Below are 17,020 nucleotides of genomic sequence, written 5' to 3' on the forward strand. Positions count from 1 at the left end.
AATAAATTTTTATTTTTAAGGGTGGATTTTTTAATAAAATAACCTAAGGATACAAAAATATCAAAATTCCTAGATTGATATAATAATTGAAGTCAAAGTTTTGAAGAGAATTATAGAGAAATCGGAACTTGAAAATTTCCAAACTTTTTCTAAGTTATTTAGAAGATTTTCCGAAGTTAACAAACCAAGTTTTCGGCCGTAATTAAGTTTCAGTAAATATTAAAAAAATGTGTAAAATCATGAGACAGTACAAAGTTTAAAATAAATACGCGTTAATGTGTTATGTAATTACTTATTGTTGCAGACAGAATGAAAGAACCACAAATTAGTTACAATAAGATTTAGTCATCGGAAAGTTAATGGACCCACAGTTTGTCCGATTTCTTTTGTTTTGTGGGGCTAGAGTAGAAGCAGATTGGTTTGTGACTTTTTCGTGAGCCCAAGAGTTACTTTTCATTTTCTCTTCTACTGTTTTAACTTTCATAGAAGATTACATACGAGAAGCATATATAAGAGCAACTGACCGTGTAGCTTTCTCACGGTTTGTAGATTTGGGGTCCTAATATCAATTAAATACCCTATGAAAATCCTTTTAAGGGGTGAAAGTGCATGCCTATGGGAGCCCAAAATAAAGGGTTTTGAAATCCCTCATTAACATCCAAAGCATAATTTTGGTCAAGAAGTTTATAAGCTTTTGCATACGATAATGCGAAAATTCTTCAACTGATTCAAACAGACATAGATTTTAGTGATGAAAGAGTGCCTTTGGCTACTTGTTGTTTAATGCAAATCTCAAATTGGAAAAAGTTTTTGACTTCAAGTCAATTTCTATCAAACCTACAACCAGAGTTTTGTCAGTTTGTGAGTGCCTTTTATGCCAAATTGCCAAGATCAAAGGAAAGGAGAAGCATCCGTTTGACAAAGTCAAAAAATCAGAGGAAAAAATTCCAAAGCAAACTTCTTAGAGTTCTGAAAAGCGCTGCACAAAGTGCTTGTCAATTGTTGGCCGAGGACTTCCTCACAACTGCACCATTAGAACTCGCCATGAAAACCTGAGAAGAATGGCCACAGATGATCCCGTAGGTGCAGAGCAAGTGGCTGCAGCAGTCTTAGCATCCAAAAGCGCATCTCCAAATGGCACTATTAGACTCAGTCAGCCTTGTGGAAAACTTTTTGCCATTGAGGAGAGGTAGTTACTTCTATTGTCTAGTTAATTATCATAGTATTATTATGCTAAATTAAAGGCACTCAAAATGTTGATTCACAAACATTTAATCTATGACCTGTAATAATTAATTATGAGAAAAAGAAACCAGAATGCTTTTATATTAGTTAAAATGCTAATTGCAACTGCTTTTGTTGAAAATTCATCTCTTAATTAATTACCCTGCTTCAATTTTATTTCATCAACCTAATTTTACTTTAAATCATTCTCATTGCAAGAATTAATTTTTTTTTTCCTAATGGATATTATTTTATTGTTTTTAAAGGTCTGTCATCGGCTCAGCAGCTATTCAAAGAACCACTCACAACAGAAAATATGGTTCAAATTCAGCAAAGTACAGGACTTTCAAACAATGGCATGCGAAAACTAGGTTCAGCACTAAATCAAATCAGCCCAATTAGATTGGTGGAGCCAAGTTTTCCTTTGAAGTTTGCTCAAGCCGGCCAGAAACTTAATGATCAGTTCATGGTCAGCAACATTAGATTGGCAGAGAATGGTCAAGCTTGTCAAGTTGTGCTTTGCCAGAGCCTCAGCAATCTCAGTGATGTTTTCAGAGCATCACAAAAACTATCAGAATCTTCCATTTTAAAACTCAGGATTGATGGTGGTGGATCATTTCTGAAAGTGAGCTTCACTCACATTGTGTTGGAGGAAGATGAGACTCCTCCACACAGTCCAGTACAGAAGACAATCAAGCTGATGGCACCAGCATCAACCAAAAAAACAAGTGTTAAGCAGCAGATGCTGATAGCACTGTCACAAAACACTCCTGAGAGTTACCAGAATGTGAAGGCCGTTTTTGACCTCAAAGAAAAATGCCAAACAGGTTCTTTGGTTGTCTCTTGTGACCTAAAGCTGGCCAACATTCTTTGTGGCATTCAGTCTCACAGTAGCAAACACCACTGTTGTTGGTGTGATGCTACATCTCCAGATCTTGAAAATTGTGGACAACTTCGGACTTTTGGCCAGATCAGAAGATAGCATTCTGAATACATCCAGACAGGAGGAGATTCAAGAAAGTCGAAGGAATTCAAAAATGTCATTCATGTGCCTTTGATTGAATTTCAAGATGACAAGTTTGTCCTTGAGGCTATTCCACCAATGGAGCTCCACTTATTACTTGGAGTTGTGAACCACATCTTTAAAAATCTTTGCGACCTGTGGCCAAGGGCCAAGGAATGGCCTCCATCACTTCATATCCCTATCCAGCCTTACCATGGGGGGCATTTCAATGGGAACGATTGCATGAAGCTTCTAAGAGGTCTGGATACGCTTCAACAGCTTTCAGAAAATGAAGGTTTCAGTCCAGCTCTTGGCTTCATTCAAACACTCACACTATTCAAGACAGTGGTCACTTCGTGCTTTGGAAAAAGCCTGGACCCTGACTATGAATCCAAGATTGAACAGTTCAAACTTAGCTACACCAACCTTCCTATTTCTGTGACTCCCAAAGTGCATGCAGTGTTTTACCACGTGCCACAGTTCATCAAGATGAAACAAATTGGACTCGGCCTCTTCAGTGAGCAGGCAACAGAAGCTCTACATTCCAACTTCAAATCTCACTGGGAGAGATTTAAGAGAGATCCATTGCACCCAAATTATGCAAGTCACCTTTTAAAATGTGTCATTGACTACAACAGCAAGAGAATTTAATTTTTTTTAGAAAAGAAAATTTTCTTCAGAACATGCATTTTCTCTGTAATCCATTAATGTAAATCCAAGGTTGTAACAGAACTTGAAAACAAACTCACTTAGAAAATAAATTAGTTAAAGAATATTGGTTTGAATTTTACAGGCTAATATGTTGTGTTTTGTAAAAAAAAATGCAAAAAAATTTTTTTTCAACAAACTTTTTGGGCTACTCATAGCCTAAATGTATGGGTTTTTCGTAGTAAAACATTCAAAGCTAAATAAGTCAGTTGGATTTTAATCCAGGATTTTCAAATCACTCATTTTGTGTTCCATATGACATGCACTATCACCCTTTAAAAGGGTTTCCATAGGGTATTTCATTGATATTAGGACACCAAATCTACAAACCGTGTTCTCTCAATAAACAAAACGTTTTTCTCTTTTCCTAAAAAACTCTGCCTCTACATAACTTTCGTGTTCAATTTATACATTAAAAAATCCCTAAAATATGGTCATACAAAAAAACCTCTCTAATTATATTTACAATATTTCAAAGAAACTACGTTTATATCCGCTTTTCGTAATTTCTTTTATCCAATTTAATTACAGACCTTGTTGGTCTGTAATTAACTTGCATAGAAGAAATTAAGAAAAAGTAAGTAAGTCAAAATCATTTTCAAGTTGACTCTTATTGATATTTGAAACTTTAGGATAAAAATATCATACGATTGAATTGCTGGTGGGTGTGGATTTAGTTGGTAATAAATTCTTCTGTTTGTATGTTTTCAGAAGATTGTTATTCAATGGATTGCTGATGAAATCTGAAAAATATGAAATTTAAATGTTTATTTATTGACCTAAAATTATTAAATGTTATTCATGGACCCAAAAAGCTATTGAAATTCCTTTGGCAATATCCCAATTAGATTTAAATCAGTTACTAATATTTGAGTGGGTTGAGTTTTCTCACCATTAAGGTTCTTTTCAGATTCGACCACATCAACCAAAGTTTGATAAAATTTTAGTGCATTTTCGTCTTCTTGCTCAGCTTCCGTTAGCTCAGAGGAAATAGGTTTCGCAAGAATTTCTTCTTGGCTCTTTAAATGAGACATTAAACCCCCGGTTGACGAGTTTTAAATCATAATTTAAAAACTCTGACATTCTTTATATTTTTAAAAGTCCAATCAGCACAAGTAAAGTTTTGATGTTGACTGAATTTAAAAAATAACTTTAAATATTATATTTTTTATTTATTTTATTTATTAAATATTTTTTTACTATTATGTTAACTCGGTAATAGTGCTAATTAATAAATATTTTAATAAAAAAAAACCATATTTTAGCACAATTATTAGCATTTTTGTTAATAAATTCTTTGTAATAAGCTTTTATCAAATTAAGTTTTATATATTTTTTTTTTATTGCTAAAAATAAAGCATATTAGAACATATTAAGTTTAACTTTTGCAAAAATTGAAAATATAAAGAAGCTATAAGTATAAATTTGTAAATATTTTATACAACAGATATGTTTGAAGTTTACTAATTCAATAATCATCTATCTGCTGAATTTTAGCAAGAATATAAAAAACACACTGAATAATGTGATGATAATAATAATTGCAAAAACCTGAAACTGATTTACAATTCCTTTTCTCAAACCAATAATTATCAAACAACGGTTGTATTTTTTCCCTGCAGAAAATTGGAAGAAACTTTGATAAGTTAAGTTACAGCTTAGAATTCTTATGAAATATACGGAAGGTTAAGATGAAATGAAATAGGATGAAAAGTAGAAAGCAATAAAATGATAGAGAATAAGCATTAAGTGCTGTTCCAATACTACTTGCAGCAGTGCGAAAACTGATGCTGACTCTCAGAAATTAAAGTGGCGTAAAGAGAGAATTCCACGATTTAGAAAATATCGAAGCAAGTAGTTTGTAATAATGAAAGTAGGTTAAAAGTAATATACAAGAAAAATCTTTTCAAGCAAATGCTCTGTCGCACCAAGTTGCTTGGTGGTGGTGGGAAAGCTAGTATTTAGAGCTTTGAATGTTTACTTTTGTTTGCTATACAAAATGATATTCCTTCTGTAGTAATTGCTTGTTTATGAAAAATTATGTTTAATGACTGTTTATTGCAAATAATGATATTAAAAATCAGAGTAAAATTTTAAAAAAAAACATCATGAAAGCTAGACATACAGAATAAAAGTAACAAATAGCAAGAATTTTGATCAACTGTTTATATTTTCTGCATTGTTCTAGTAACGGATCCAGGGGGGGTTAGGGTTTAAAAAGTTTAATAAGTACGTTAACACGTGAAAGTCATAAACTCTTACATCCGAAACATCCATTTTGCAGCAAAACCAAATTTAGGTTGTTTGAGAACTTGTTGTTTTTGACATGACAAACAAGTTTCCTACTTATTATTTATTTACAAGTGAAATTCATTCAATTTATATTTGAAATGACATGAATTATTATCATGAGATGAATAATAATTATGTTTTAGTTATTTTACATGTTATGACGCTTAAGATATTTTACTCAAAGTTGATAGTAATTGAGTTGGATGGTCATTTAAATATTGTTATTAAAGTGTGTACACGAAATAAATATGAAAGTAGAAAAACAACTAAAAAAAAGTACTCCTCAATTTTTATTTCGAACCAAGTAATAATTTTAATACAATAATATAAGAAGATCAAACATTAAAAAAAAAATTAATTATTCCTGTGGGAATCTAATAAAATTTCGAGCTTTTGCTTTAGTGGTACCCATAAGCTTGCGCACAGAATAAGAATCAAAACTATTTGATGCTTTTTTAAATGATATTTTAATATCTTTAATGTTTCTGCAAAGCTTTTTTGTTTTTTTCATTTTTCTTTTAATAATAGCCCAGTACTTTTCAATAACTCTCAATTCTGGGCAGTTTGGAGGATTTTCTGTTTTAGGCACAAATTTCACATTATTCTTTTTATACCATTCCATAGCTAGTCTACAATAATGAATTGATGCTAAATCAGGCCAGAACACAGGTCTGTTATTGTGTGATTTAATGAGAGGTAAAAGGCGTTTTTGTAAACATTCTTTAACATATATTTGACCAGAAAGTGTGGACTGAGAAATGTAAGGTGCTGATTTTTTGCCACAACTGCAAATAGCTTGCCAAATCAAAGCTTTTTTAGCGAACTTGTCATGTTTTGTGTATTTAAATTTCTTATCTGCTTTTCATCTATATTTGGCAATATAATAAACAGCACAAGGAATTTGTTGATGATCGTACTTGATATAAGTTTCATCATCTTCAATAAAATAGAAATTTTTAGAAATAAAATTGTCATACAACTTTCTGCAGGGGGTTCTTGCACTTTTTTGTTAGGTTTCAGAACGGTTGGGCACTTTTTGTGCTTTGAAAGAATGAAAACCATGTTTGTTTCTAACTTTTGCAACGAAACTATGAGAAACTCCATATATTTTTGCGCGTTCCCTGAGTGAAAGGCTTGAGTTATTCTTAAAACTGTTAACCAGTTTTCAAACTAGTTTTATATCTTTAAAACCTTCCTTTCTTCCACCACCAGATTTGCGTTTGATCGATTTTGTTTGAGAAAAACGTTGAATAACACGACTAACGGTGTATGGATGTATTTGCAACGATTTTGCTATCGAATTGTAGCTACTATTAGGATTTTGTAAATATTTGTGCATAATTTTTTCTCTTACGTCTTCTTCTTTTGTCATTTTTAAAACTAATTTCAAGTTAAATCCAAAAACTAACATATTTTTTTGTAACCACAACACGTTGTAAACAAAATACAAAACAATTAAAAAGATTTTAATACATCCACTGAAAAAAAATGACGAGCTTAATCTTTCACATTTATTTCGTGTACACGCTTTATTATTTTATCATTATCACTTTAATACATATTATTTAGTGAAAAAAAAACTAAAAAATCAAAAAAAAAAGGAAAGCAAAAATAAACCAAATTAAATGTGAGAAATGGTTCTAAACAATCTTTATACTTCTTTGGCACCCATTGTTGAGTCGCCATTAATTCGTAGGACTTTAACTTGGAGGGGAGACTTTTCGTTCTTCTTAATTACAGTAGTTTTTCCAGAATATTGTTTTTTAGTTTCCTCACATTTCATCTTAAATTAACATCTAAAGGATGTCTTGTAATACATTGTTTAAAAGTTCCTCCTTTTTAGCTGTATCCATGCAAAATTTACAGCTGAGGAAGCACAAAAACATTTCCTTTCCTCCTCTTCCTCCTTGGGTCTCATTCCAAATCTTACTGTAGCACTCTTTGTCAAGCTGTTATATATGTATAGTATATATGCTATATATGTTACTCATGTTATGTATAGTATAATATAAGGTCCAAAACTTACTCAAATCTGCGTCGACACTTTTGTAGGTCTTCCATTGCAACATTATGAAGCAAGTTTTTCTTTGTGTTTTTCTGCAAATTTTAAAGCAATCCGGTTAGTCGTAGCACTAACATTGTTTTCCTATTTAACTCATTTCCTTTCCTTTTCTTTTTTGATTAAACTCCAACTTAACGCACATATTTGGAGAGTGAAACAAAAAAATAAACGTTATCATAAAAAAAAAACTCTTCTTTACTTTAACTCCTCAACTTTTTGCGCCGTTTTCTTGTTTTTACATTCTAAGTGAAAAAAGTTGTTTTAAATAAACAGCATCTTTTTTCACTTAGAATTAGCTTCCTAACATTATGATAGAATATAAATGTTATCACACATCACTTATAAATATTTTAACTATTATTTTTTCTTCTCTTCTTCCTTCGCCAAAGTTTGGTTAGTAACACTCGAATCATCAGTATTCGAAGACATTTTTATAATTCCTAGTAATCATTTGAAATGAAAACAACTTCTATTTTGATCACCATAATTTCATCTCAACATTCAATTGGTTACTAGTGTTTCAGTTCACAAAATGTTAAAAAAACTTGGGTTCTCTTGAAACAAAATATTTAGAGTTCTTTCCATGTATAATTGTTCAGTAATTTTCAAGATTTTTCTTTTGTAAAAAAATGTTAATTTTTCAGCAAATTTCAGCCAGCCTATAAGAAACCAAAAAAAAAATTTAAACAATTTCTTTGAGAACAAGAAGTTTCTTTAGAAAAAATGTAAAAATTATTATAAATTTGAAGCAAAAAATAAAGACTCAAGGGGTAATCTAAAAGTTAATAAATAATTACAGCTTTGTGTCGCCATTCTGTCTACATGCAAGTTTACACGCGTCTTAACCAGCTTTAAGAATTAAATTGAAAAAACAGTAGAAGCATCCGATTTTTAAAAGTACAACTGTTTATATAATGTCTTGGCGTTTTTTAATAATTTAACTAATACTTTTGCGTATCTCATTGAAGTTTTTAATCTAAGGTATTAGCCAATATTAGAAAAAGATAAATCTCCGCAGTAAATGTTTTGACTTAGACAAATGATGATATGCTCAATTATTGGAACACCAAAGGATTTTTTATGTTAGCTACCAACGCATGAGGACATTATAAGATGTTGCACCCCCGAGAGTTGGCTTATTGGTTGCAAAATTGATGCAAGAGAGAGCCATGTTTTATTGTTATTGCAGTGATTGTTGCTTTGAAGTTTCTAAATTTATACTACTAAGCATTCTTTTAGCTTTACACAGGGAAATTATTGATCAACCCTGAAAAATATAAAACGTCTGGAATAAAGCAAAACTACTCGGGGAAATATTGAGAACGTTGGAAAAATGAAAGCAAGAAAAATATTTGAAATATCAGCTTTTAAATATGTTCGAAAGAAACCAAAGTTCCTGCAAACGACCAGACGTGCATCAATAACCCAAGAACTGAATGAAAAATGTTAATTGGAAGTGTTGATAATTCAGAAACAATACTAGAAACTTCAAATGCGAAAGGAGCAGAACACTTTTCTATCTGCAGGTACCGTGCTTCTGCCTCTGCAGAAATAGAAGATGTGATGGAAATGGATACGGAGAAAGTTTAGTAAAAGACCAAAGATATTTGTGCGAAAAATTTCGTCAAAAACAAATAAAAATCTTTCCAATCATTCGGGAATCATAAAGCTTTACCAACCAAAATATTTAAGAACAAGCATTCCCAAAAAATAATTGTAGAAGACTGTTCCATGAACATTTTTTCAAAATCACCCTAATTTAATTCGTTTTTCCATTCTAATGCTATGGCACGATGCAAAAAATTTTTTTTTTAAAATATTGAGTCCCCTCAAACCCCCTCAAAGCCCCAATTTGCTGTTTCAGAAATTTTTTTTTTTTTTAGTTACTGCACATAGAAGTAATTATAATGAGTAATAGTTGGGTCAGTATTTATTGTCAGTAAATCAAAGAAGTCAATCCAAACAAAAATAATATGCATAATGTATGCTAAAACATCAAGTTTAGTAATCTAGTTTTTCTTCATTTTATGTTATTCACATTTGTGTTAGTGTTTTGAAATTAATCAAAAAAACAAATCCAGTTAAATGTAGCTTGCATTATATATGTTTAGATGTTGCAATATTTTCTACCAGGATTACTTCTGCGTTTCTTGTTCTGCAACACTTGTTCCATTTACTCCAGAATTATGAAATCTAATACCGATTTTATCCTTCTTTTTGTCTTGATACGGATTATATTCCAGAAAATTATATCAGTGGTGATAGTAATATAATCTTTTGACCAATTATTTTGCTTGTTGTAAAAAAAAGAAAAAGTTTTAGCACTTATCAGCATTCGGGTTGTTTGAAACTTGTTCGGTTAATTATAACGTTTCGAAAAATTGGCCTTGATGGTTAATATGTTTAAAGATTCGTTATTTCAGTTATTATCCTTGCCAGTCAATGAGATGGACTTAATAAGTTTCATTGAATGGCAAGCTTGTTATGTAACATACCATTCAGCTCTCATAGAGATAAGTTCTCATTTTGATAATACTGGAGTGTGTGCAAATGGATAGCTGAGATTTTACTAAGCATCCTTTAGATACGCAAGCAGTTGAGTGGATTGTAAAACTAGCTACTCTACCTTCAGTGAAAATTGTTGATGTTGGTTGGACCGCAGAACAGAAATTATTAGAGTAACAGTAGAATTCTGAAAGCACATGCCAAAATTTGAGCCCAAAAATGATTATAAGCAATAATGTTTTTGTTACTTGTAAGTTTAAAAGGTGAAATAAACTTTCTATTTGCATTTAAATGAAGTGTAACTTACATTTACTTAATATTTTGTCTTTAATTTCTGAAATTCGGTCCCGTTGATGTAGCAGAAGATATGAAACTGTAGTTTTAAAACTTTGTACATATTTTGATGTTAAAAAAAAGTGTTTAATTAGCGGTAGTGCCAACCAATTGATGAAATCTGTGATTATTTATTATGTTTTTAATTTTAATCATTTTTTAGTCAAATTCGCGAAACCTTTCACCTGTCGAGGCTACAGAAGATAAAAATTTTAGAGTTAAAAGATTTTCACACTTTTCAATGATTCAATAAAACCATCTTTTCCGTAACTGATGTTTTTTTCATTTGAGTGCCACAGTGCTGAATATGGAGTTAACTTTTGTCCTGTGTGATGTTCTATTTTGGCTTCCACTCTCTAATTTTCTGAACGTAAAAATGAATTGCATTTTAAGAGAAATAATATCAAATTGCCATGACTACAATTATCCCTTTTCTTTTGTTTTCACTTTATTATTCTTACAGATTAAGTTTGAAAACTCATATTTATTATAAGAGTAATTTTAATCGTATTGCAAACGTTTTAAGTTTTAAAATATAAATAACTTAGTTATTTTATCGTATGATTACCTTTGAATCAATGAGTTTTTCAAAGTTCTATCAAGATGTTAGGTACCAAATGAATGTGATGGAATCAGTTTAAAGATGAAATCAGTTTAAAGATTTTATGTATTTAAATTTCGTTGTTTGTAACTGGTTGAGGAAGAGGACTTCCAATTCATTTTTAAAAAAAAACCTGCTTTAAGGCCTCTTTTGGAAAAAAAAACCTGCTTTAAGGCCTCTTTTTGGAAAACGGCTACTTAGCCGCGGTTTAGATAGCTTATCATAATTTTAACTTATTGTTAATAACTTAATACCTTAATCTTTCTTTTTGTTTATATAGAAGAATATAGTAAGGTGGGTACTTATTTTGCTGTAAGAGTAAGAAGGGAGAGAAGAACTTTAATCAAATAGAGACTGATCACGTACGATCATGTAAAGAAAAAAAAAATTAATGAAGTACATTGAATCAAATATGGAGATAATAATACCGAGATAATAATACCGAGATTAGAAGTTGGGGGAAATATATTATCTTTGAATGAAAAAGATCTCATCGTAACTTGTTCAACTAACGTTGATTCTGGCGGTTAGGGCTGCAAAATTTTGTTTATTTAAGAAGAATACATAATAAAATAACGTTGATTCTGGCTGTTAGGGCTGTTATTTTTATTAAAAACAGCTATTGTTAATAATTTTTGAACTTTGAAATTAAAAATAACAAAATTTGACCGCGTGTAAATAGAATATTTTAAAATGTTCAAAAAGGCCTGCGATAAAAAAGGATTTTTTTTTTGCAAAGTATACCGATCTCTCCGACTGGGCTAAATTATTACATTAATGAAAATATAAATAAAATATATTTCGATAACATAATAATTGTTAAAGTACATAACTATTGATAATAGCATTTTTTTTAAATATATGATCAATTTTCTCAAATGAAACAAATCATATAAATTCTGGATAATAAAAATTTTGGCTTCATTTGAAGATTGGTATTTATTATCATTTATTTATAAGATTTATTTATTTTATCTTTTTTTTATTTACTTATTTTTACAACAGGTGCTCAATTAAGTTATAAAGTCAAGAAGAAGTAAAGTTAATAAGAAGTAAAGTTAAAAAAAATCGAAAAAACGAAAGTAAAAAAGAATTGTATGAATTTATTTACTTTCTTTAAAAATCATATTAACTTAATTTGACCGATGTTTCTTTAATACATTAAACTTGAGCGAAGTTATGACTTTTAAAAGTCGGAATATTAATACGTCAACTTAAAAAAGATTGTTTACTTTTAAGATAACTATTTATTTTTATTAGAATTAGGAACGCATACTTGCAATATTTTGCATTTTAAAAAAAATATGTTCAAAATTCTGCAGGTCCCAGCAGCCAATAAAATTACTTTTATATTTATACGTCAAATAGCCTATCTTAAAAGCAGTTTATCAAAATAAATAGGATAAACAAACAACAAATATCAAGTTAGAAATTTTTTTTTTTAATTGTTTTACTGTGTTTAGCTCAAATATCTGCTTTAACCTCAATATCATTTGTTGTTCGAACTATTTTGCTCGGAATGTAACCTGAAAGATTTTGCTTGATAGAGTGAACCCAAATCAAATCTTTATTCATATCAACATTTTTTTCCACGTAAACAAAATCTCCAATGCAAACGTATAGATCTTCTAGATGGTTGCCGGCAAAGTTATCAATTACAACCATTTTGTTCATATCTTTGAAATTATTACATATTGATGTAAGGCAGTTGTTATGATTTAGCATTTTTATTTGCTTGATTTCAGTCTTTTCAATATCTTCAGGCCCCGCAGTTTCTGTTGTTTTATCGTTACTATTTTTGGTTGTGTCTATGTTTTGCTTGCTTACCCCATTTTTTTTCTCTTCTTCATTTTTATTTTGATTACTATGCTCGATAATATCGGTAGCGTTGCTACTCGTACCAATAGGTACAACTTTTCTGTGGCTATTATTGTTGCTGCTGTTTTTGCAGTTGCTTTTTATAAAAACTTTTCTTTCAATGGAACAATCTGTTTAGAAGGAAAGATAAAAATTTTATAACACAATTACAACAAACTTATGCACAAAGTTATCGGTAAAAGTTAAGTAGAAAAATGTACGAATAAAAGTTATATAGTGAAATACCTTCACACTGATGCTTTAGAACACACTGTGTAGGAACAAACCCTCTTTCGCCTGATTCATTCCTAATATAGATCCAGTCTTCGTATTTTGTGTCATTAATTATTGAAGCGAAATCACCAGGAATGACAGAGATATCAGTACTCCCTTGCTTTTCGTAGCCCTCAATAACAATAAGCTCTGGATGGCCGCATGATAAAAAACAGTCAGTGTCATTTTTTATTGCAGGATAACCATCTGGACTGTTTCTATCATACTGATAATCTTTTTTTTTTGGTGATATACTTTTACTTTCACTCCCTACTTTTTCTTGAGGCAGACATTCATACTGAATTGGATTGTTAACTAGTTTTTGATGCTGACATTTTTTGCCACATTTGCGTCCGCAAACCGGTTTGTGAGAACTTGCTGACCAGCTAGAAAATGAATCATTGCTTCGTACACTGTCAAACCTTCTTGTGCTATCCCAGTACGATGGCGAGCTAGTCTCACTGCTTGATGAGCTGGTATCGAGTGAATTAAGATGGGTTCTCCGATTGTAATAATCGTGAGTGAAGTGCATAAATTGCCTCGGACTTATTTGATTTGATTTTCCGAATTCATAAGACTGATTCGAACCGTACGGCAGCAGCTGCTCTTCTAAATAATAGTTTTGGTCGGAATTGTCAGACTGAGATAAAACTTTATGCGCAATACGACAATACGATCGTGGAATATATCCTTCATCTCCCAGTTGAGTTTTTACAAGCACCCAATCCCCATCGCTATCAATAGGCATTACAATTTCTCCTCTTTTCACTGGAACTTCCGTTGCTAAAGTTGGCAAAAAACTTTTTACAACTTCTAATAGTTTTCCGTGAGAAGAATGCGTTGATGGAACTTTGTACGTTGGAAACTTTGGAATGCTGCTGTTTACATCGCCTTGAAAATAGTTTTGTACATGATAATAATCTGTCGTTCTTTTGTATGCCTCGACATCTTCGTTTTTTTCTATAAAAAAGAAATTTTTAACTTTAATACGTTTTCACCTGGTATTTTTAACTAAAAAGTGAGTAAAATTACAAGAAGTCGTTAGCATAAGTAAGTGGGAAACATAAAGCATACAAATTATGATTGGTACAAAATTGTCCTTTTACAAATTTTAAAACAGGAAGCTGTGTAAATACTGTGGCTTTTGTATCTTCGATGTATATTTCACTACAAACTGGAAGATTTATAGACTTTTTTATCCTTTACCCAATTTTCCATTTTTTTGTTTTTGATATTGTTTGTTTGTTTGTGTGTGTGTGTGTGTGTGTGTGTGTGTGTGTGTGTGTGTGTGTGTGTGTGTGTGTGTGTGTGTGTGTGTGTGTGTGTGTGTGTGTGTGTGTGTGTGTGTGTGTGTGTGTGTGTGTGTGTGTGTGTGTGTGTGTGTGTGTGTGTGTGTGTGTGTGTGTGTGTGTGTGTGTGCAGAAATAGTTTATCATAAGCTATTATATAGTGTAATATGTTATAAAGTGGAAATATTCTGATAAGTGCTAACAATTTTTAAAAATAAAATCCAATTGTAATCATATCAAAAACAAAATATATTTTGCGTTAATTTCAAACCTACCCTTCTTCTTCTTAGAAGTGCATAATAACGACATTTTCTTCTTACATCTTACACCAGACCAATGTGCTGTATTATATTGACTAAAATAAACGAATGAGTTATGAAAGTTGCACCTTAATGGAAATTTTATTCTATTATTATATATAAAAGGAAAATAGCAAATATAAATCTGCTAATATTGTGACGACAAATATATCTTCTGAACGAAATGGTTGGGTTGCTATGTAAACATCGCTTTATAGTTTAGTTAGCGACAAAACAAGATAAACACAAAAATAAATTTTATGTCACATTTGTTATTTTTTCTAATCTTTTTATCTTAAAAATTAAAAAGCAATTTGATCAGATTGATTACTCGTGTAAACCGAAAATATTTGATCAATGATTACAACTTTAAACAGTACCCTTGACTAATTTATGTCTAAGTCTGCACCGACATTTTACGAGCTTCAATATTTTCGCTTCAGCTCTAACAATCAATATAACAAAAACGGTCTCCATTGAAAGCTTTTTTTTTACGAAACAACTAGTAACTTTAAATATTTTCTCAGACGTTTTAAAAGGAATGAAATTATTTAAAGACTTTTTTTTTTTGCTGTTTTAACAATATGGACTACCGTATTCTAAGGTTGGAATAAATTTACCCCCCCTTGAGAATTGTAACAGCGTCAGCGTTGATATAATCTTTCTTTAAAAAAAAAGTGATTTTTTAAAATAACACTGAACAAACTTTTTCTATTAATTGGAAAATTGCTTTCCTAACTTTCAAAATTATTATAATTGTTTTATGCATTAAGATGATGATGAGATTTGTACTTAGTTTGTTTCAATTTTTTTACCATTTTGAATTTGCAACAAGGCGGATGACGAGAGAAATATATTCCATGTAGGCATGTTAAGATAAAATTCGGTGGGCTTAATATAGATTACAAATATATATCGACAAGATTTTATTTGACGAAAGTTTAAATTAACTTGCAAATGAGAAAAGTATTTTAAGGAAGTATCAATTTTATTGTGAAGGAGGAAAGAAGAAAAGTTTTAAAACAATTCGAGTGAAATGAACTCAATTGACTAAAATTGATTATTACCTGTTTACTATCATCATGCATCTGCAGATATACATCTGCAGATCGAATAAAAGGAACTGTTAAATGTTTCTGATTCCTGATTCCTTTCAATTTCCTTTTAATAGTAATGGATGTGCTACAGAGATAATACTTGAACTCGTTTCATCGGACTATCAATAATTATTTACGTTTTTAAGGAGGAACCCGGGTGGAATAAAAAATCAAATTTATCAATCTATGTATCAAAAGGCTAATTGATAATAAATTTAGATAGAAGATAAAGTTTTTAAAAAAAGATTCCGCATTATTGTTGACAAGGGGCAGATTGCTCGATTTCACGTTGTTTTCTTTTCATGATTCGCATACAATATTTGAAAGTTTTCTCTCGATTGCCGTGAGCAAAACCTTGTTTGTTTTTTTATTGATGATATTTAGTCAATGGCAAAATATTGTTATAACTTGTTCAATATCAAAGCCGTGTCATCTGAGTGGAATGCGACTGGTCGAGTGAAGTTTACTCATTTAAATTCCGAGACATGAAAACTCTAAACTTTGAAATTTTCACTTCTTGTTCATTTTTAATACATTTTGTTTATGAGGTATTTTACATTCATTTTACAAATTGTTTTTAAAATTTCAGGGATTGTTTTAAAATTATGATTATAAATGAAAACTATATTTACAAACTATCCTATTGTTAAAATTAAATTGGCTGAGCTTGGCTGGTTGTGTAGTTTGTATTTCAGATTCACTTAGAGTTGTTTTTGGAAATCTGACATAATGATAATTATCCTAATAATAATTAATATAAATAGCCTTTTAAGTTTTTTACGGATAGTTAAAAAATAATAAACCCAGAACCAACAGACAAGAATGGCTGACCGAAAATAGACATAATTTAGCAGAAGCAGTTCTTAATAGAGATATAACACAGAAGAATTCCTGTAAGCAATTACTTGTTCCCCCCCTCCCCCCCCTATCAAATTTGCACAGTCAAAAAATCTAAAGAGGACAAAAATATTAAAAATATTGACATATAAAAGAGCAAACTTTTTAAAGTGGTAAATCATCACAAGTAAGCTGAACTGAAGACTTGTTTCAAAGAGATGGCAAATTAACTGTTCGGGTTAACTAAGAAATATTTTCTAACGATAACGTTCCATTTAGAAAAAAACCTAATGTTCATTTAACAGAGAAACTAAAATGACAAGTTTCGCAAACTGAAAGCAACCTATGGGACTAGGGCTAGAGATTTTAATAGACCGAATGTTAACAGGTTTTTTAATTTGCTAACTGAAATTGTAGATAATTACAAGGAATCATTTGAGTTTAATTTTAGTGATGATATAAGAAATGTTCCGGTGAATCCAAAGAGATATAAAAAAATAGTTGCGACCCAAGAAAAACGCCAGGTTTTAGTCTTAACTTCTACTAAACTAATCGTAAGAAAAAGAGAGCAAAAACACTCAACTAATGTTTTGGTGAATATTCATCGGCTAAAAGGGGAGATGCAGTGACAAAATTGCAA

The 17,020-nt window shown here is 30.7% G+C and overlaps 2 protein-coding genes and 1 pseudogene across 2 annotated transcripts in view; 2 read left to right on the plus strand and 1 right to left on the minus strand.

Moving 5' to 3' along the window:
• The window catches only part of LOC145184741 (large ribosomal subunit protein mL37-like), a 253,325-nt gene that overhangs the window by 142,535 nt on the left and 93,770 nt on the right, over positions 1–17,020 (plus strand). The gene's annotated exons all lie outside the window — the stretch shown is intronic.
• On the plus strand, positions 784–3,069 carry LOC149886267 (uncharacterized; annotated as a pseudogene).
• Positions 12,074–14,579, minus strand: LOC145184612 (uncharacterized). Its single transcript, XM_090094053.1, has 3 exons — positions 14,423–14,579; positions 12,832–13,818; positions 12,074–12,716 (listed from the first exon to the last, which is right to left on the minus strand). The coding sequence occupies exons 1-3, from the start codon at positions 14,454–14,456 to the stop codon at positions 12,193–12,195; spliced, it is 1,545 nt and encodes a 514-aa protein (XP_089950179.1). The 5' UTR covers positions 14,457–14,579; the 3' UTR covers positions 12,074–12,192.

Source organism: Hydra viridissima, unplaced genomic scaffold (genome assembly GCF_058129835.1).
Source record: "Hydra viridissima isolate aposymbiotic clone 2 unplaced genomic scaffold, HvirCarnegie_v1 scaffold_7, whole genome shotgun sequence".
In the NCBI taxonomy this organism is placed as follows: Eukaryota; Metazoa; Cnidaria; class Hydrozoa; order Anthoathecata; family Hydridae; genus Hydra; species Hydra viridissima.

What these genes read in the sequence shown, in the direction of transcription:
- LOC145184612 (XM_090094053.1), bottom strand. Translation starts at nt 14,456, where the DNA reads ATGTCGTTATTATGCACTTCTAAGAAGAAGAAGG. An exon ending in CACTTCTAAGAAGAAGAAGG is followed by an intron (nt 13,819 to 14,422) that starts GTAGGTTTGAAA and finishes TCTTTTTTATAG; the next exon opens with AAAAAAACGAAGATGTCGAG. An exon ending in TCTAAAGCATCAGTGTGAAG is followed by an intron (nt 12,717 to 12,831) that starts GTATTTCACTAT and finishes CCTTCTAAACAG; the next exon opens with ATTGTTCCATTGAAAGAAAA.